Source organism: Lontra canadensis, unplaced genomic scaffold (assembly GCF_010015895.1).
Source record: "Lontra canadensis isolate GAN:19392208 unplaced genomic scaffold, GSC_riverotter_1.0 scaffold29, whole genome shotgun sequence".
Classification (NCBI taxonomy): domain Eukaryota; kingdom Metazoa; phylum Chordata; class Mammalia; order Carnivora; family Mustelidae; genus Lontra; species Lontra canadensis.
Genome location: NW_022631023.1, coordinates 6,032,165 through 6,034,725, shown reverse-complemented (window position 1 = coordinate 6,034,725; position 2,561 = coordinate 6,032,165). Strand labels below are relative to the sequence as shown.

The 2,561-nt window shown below is 54.2% G+C and overlaps 1 protein-coding gene across 1 annotated transcript in view; it reads right to left on the bottom strand.

The window, feature by feature from the left end:
* PSMG1 (proteasome assembly chaperone 1) overlaps positions 1-2,189 on the bottom strand; it is a 12,721-nt gene extending 10,532 nt beyond the window's left edge. Inside the window, exons 1-2 of the mRNA XM_032865317.1 lie at positions 2,008-2,189; positions 629-735 (exon numbers count right to left, since the gene is read on the bottom strand). Of these exons, the coding sequence (XP_032721208.1) occupies positions 629-735; positions 2,008-2,144 (244 nt within the window). The 5' untranslated portion in view covers positions 2,145-2,189. The remainder of the gene's footprint in view (positions 1-628; positions 736-2,007) is intronic.
* Between the last annotated feature and the right edge of the window lie 372 nt (positions 2,190-2,561).

The window sequence follows — 2,561 nt, the reverse complement described above, 5'->3', positions numbered from 1 at the left end:
GTGTGGTGCAAAAACAATGAATACTGTTACGCTGAAAAGAAATTTAAAAAGAAAAAAAAAAAAAAGACACTTATCATATGAGCAGGCACAGATTTTACTCAGATACAAAGTTACCCTGCTCCGACTTTTTCTAAAAAAGTAACAAACATTTGAAGTACCAGGGTAAGAAGTAAGTAACACGGATTTTGGTTTTTCTTCTGTTTAAATTTTTTATTTAAATTCAATTAGGGGCACCTGAGTGGCTCAGTGGGTTAAAGCCTCTGTCTTCAGCTCAGGTCATGATCCCAGCATCCTGGGATGGAGCCCCTCATCAGGCTCTCTGCTGAGCAGGGAGCCTACTTCCCCATCTCTCTCTCTGCCTGCCTCTCTACCTACTTGTGACCTGTCAAATAAATAAAATCTTTGAAAAAATAAAAGAATAAAAATAATAAATTCAATCAATTAACATACAGTGCATTATTAGTTTCAGAGGTAGAGTTCAGTGACTGATCAGTTGCATACAACACCCAGGACTCAGTACATCACATGTCCTCCTTAATGCCCATCACCGAGTTACCCCATCCCCCACCCACCTCCCACGGATTTTGTTCTTTCAACAAAACGACCATTCTAACACATTTCTACTCACCTACTGCATTATTTCCTATAGCAATTATGAATTTGGAGCAAGGATATTTTTCCAGCAGAGAAACTTCCCAAGATGTTTTTGTTTGTCTTCGGAAGAGCCGCACCTCCCTAACACAAGAAACAAAAGACAAAACTAAAGCAACTTAAACATAATTAGTACCATATTATGAGGAAAAGCATACTAGGGCATGATTCCGTAATCAGCAATATACGGGCTTTAATTTCATAAAGAATGTAATTATCATCTAAGGGAAACAACAGATTCAGGCAACAATAACTAACTGATAAAACCATCTGATGCAGGGGTGCCTGGGTGGCTTGGTGGGTTAAAGCCTCTTCCTTCCGCTCAGGTCATGATCCGGGGATCCTGGGACTGAGCCCCGCATTGGGCTCTCTGCTCAGCGAGGAGCCTGCCTCACCCTCTGTCTCTGCCTGCCTCTCTGCCTACTTGTGATCTCTGTCAAGTAAATAAATAAAATCTTTAAAAAAAAAAAAAAACCTGATGCAAAATTCATGGAGAACTCCAAAACAGAGATCAGGCTGTCCACCTGCCCCAGTGATCAACCTCAGCATCCCCCCACGTGGCACAAACGGGTACAGTGTGCAACAAGAAATGGGAAGCACCACCCTCCTGCCAGCAGAATACTGAGCTTGCACCCCGCCTCCAAGAGGAACATCCATCCACAGAGAATGCAGGGAGAGAACGAACAGGATAAATCAGACAAATTCAGGGTGTGGGACACCCTACCCAACAACTAATCTCGGCAGGGGTGAGAAGGAGGGGCTGCTCTAAATGACAGCTCGAGAGAGACAGAACGTCGAAAAGTAACGTGTGGACCTCGCCGGATCCGGATTACACGAATTCCCTGTAACACCTGGCGTCTGACACTCCTGCGCGGGTACTACATGGTATCAGAACGACTAACTTCGTTAGGAGCTGTTAGAGCAGACTCGAGAAAACGCCTCCGTCGTTTGAGGCGCCTTCCGAAAAGCGGGGACGTGCAAGGCCGCGGTCACTGGGACTCCGAGGTGGGGGGATAAAATACATGCGGCGACGCCGTCACAACTGTTGAATCTACGTGAATGGGTTGGGGCGAAGGGTCATTTTGTATTTTCTCCGATCCTTTTAAAGAGGCGGGTTTTCCACCTGCTACGGACACCGAGGCTAACGAAGAGCGGAGCGGAGGATAAAAAGGCTTTTAGAGAGCTGCCTTACGTCCACGGACCACGGACCACGAACCACCAACGAGGGCCTCCCGGGAACCCGCTACGAGCGCGCAGGGAGGCCCCCGAGTCCCCGCAAAGGAAGCCCCAGCGGCACGCACGCCACGGAGGCCGCGGCAGGCCAGCGCCACCCCGCGCCCGACCGCCGGACCTCACCTCTTCCGCGCCAGCTGCCGCCGGACCTCCCTGTCCTCGGCCGTCTCCCTCTTCCCCTCCTCCTCCTCCTCCTCCTCGTCCTCCGTCCCAGCGCGGCACGGCGCCCTCACCACCTCGCCGAAGAACGTGGCCGCCATGGTACCCGGGCCAGCGTCCGGGCCGGTCCGCGGGGCCCCAGCACGGCGCATGCGCCCCCGCCCTCAGCCGCGCACCGCCACGCCCCGTGCTCCGCCCCCGCGCCCCCGAGCTACGCCCTCACGCCACGCCCCCGCGCACGCGCGCGGGCCCCTGCGGCCGCGCCAGTCTAGAGCGTCTTATTCTGGAGCCCGAGCGCGCGGCGACAACGAGAGGTCGGAAGACTCCGGGCTAGAGAGGCCAGCGTGGGGCGGGAGCGGGGGGCGTCCTGTCCCGGCAGGTGACGCACGAGAGAGAGGAGCCGGGCTCCGCCGGCGGCGCCCGGGAGAAACCAGCCCCGCTCCCCTGCCTTCCTTCCCGCGGCGTCTGTTCCCCTTCGCCGGGGGTGGGGGTGTGGGGGCGTGGGGAGGGGGCGGCGC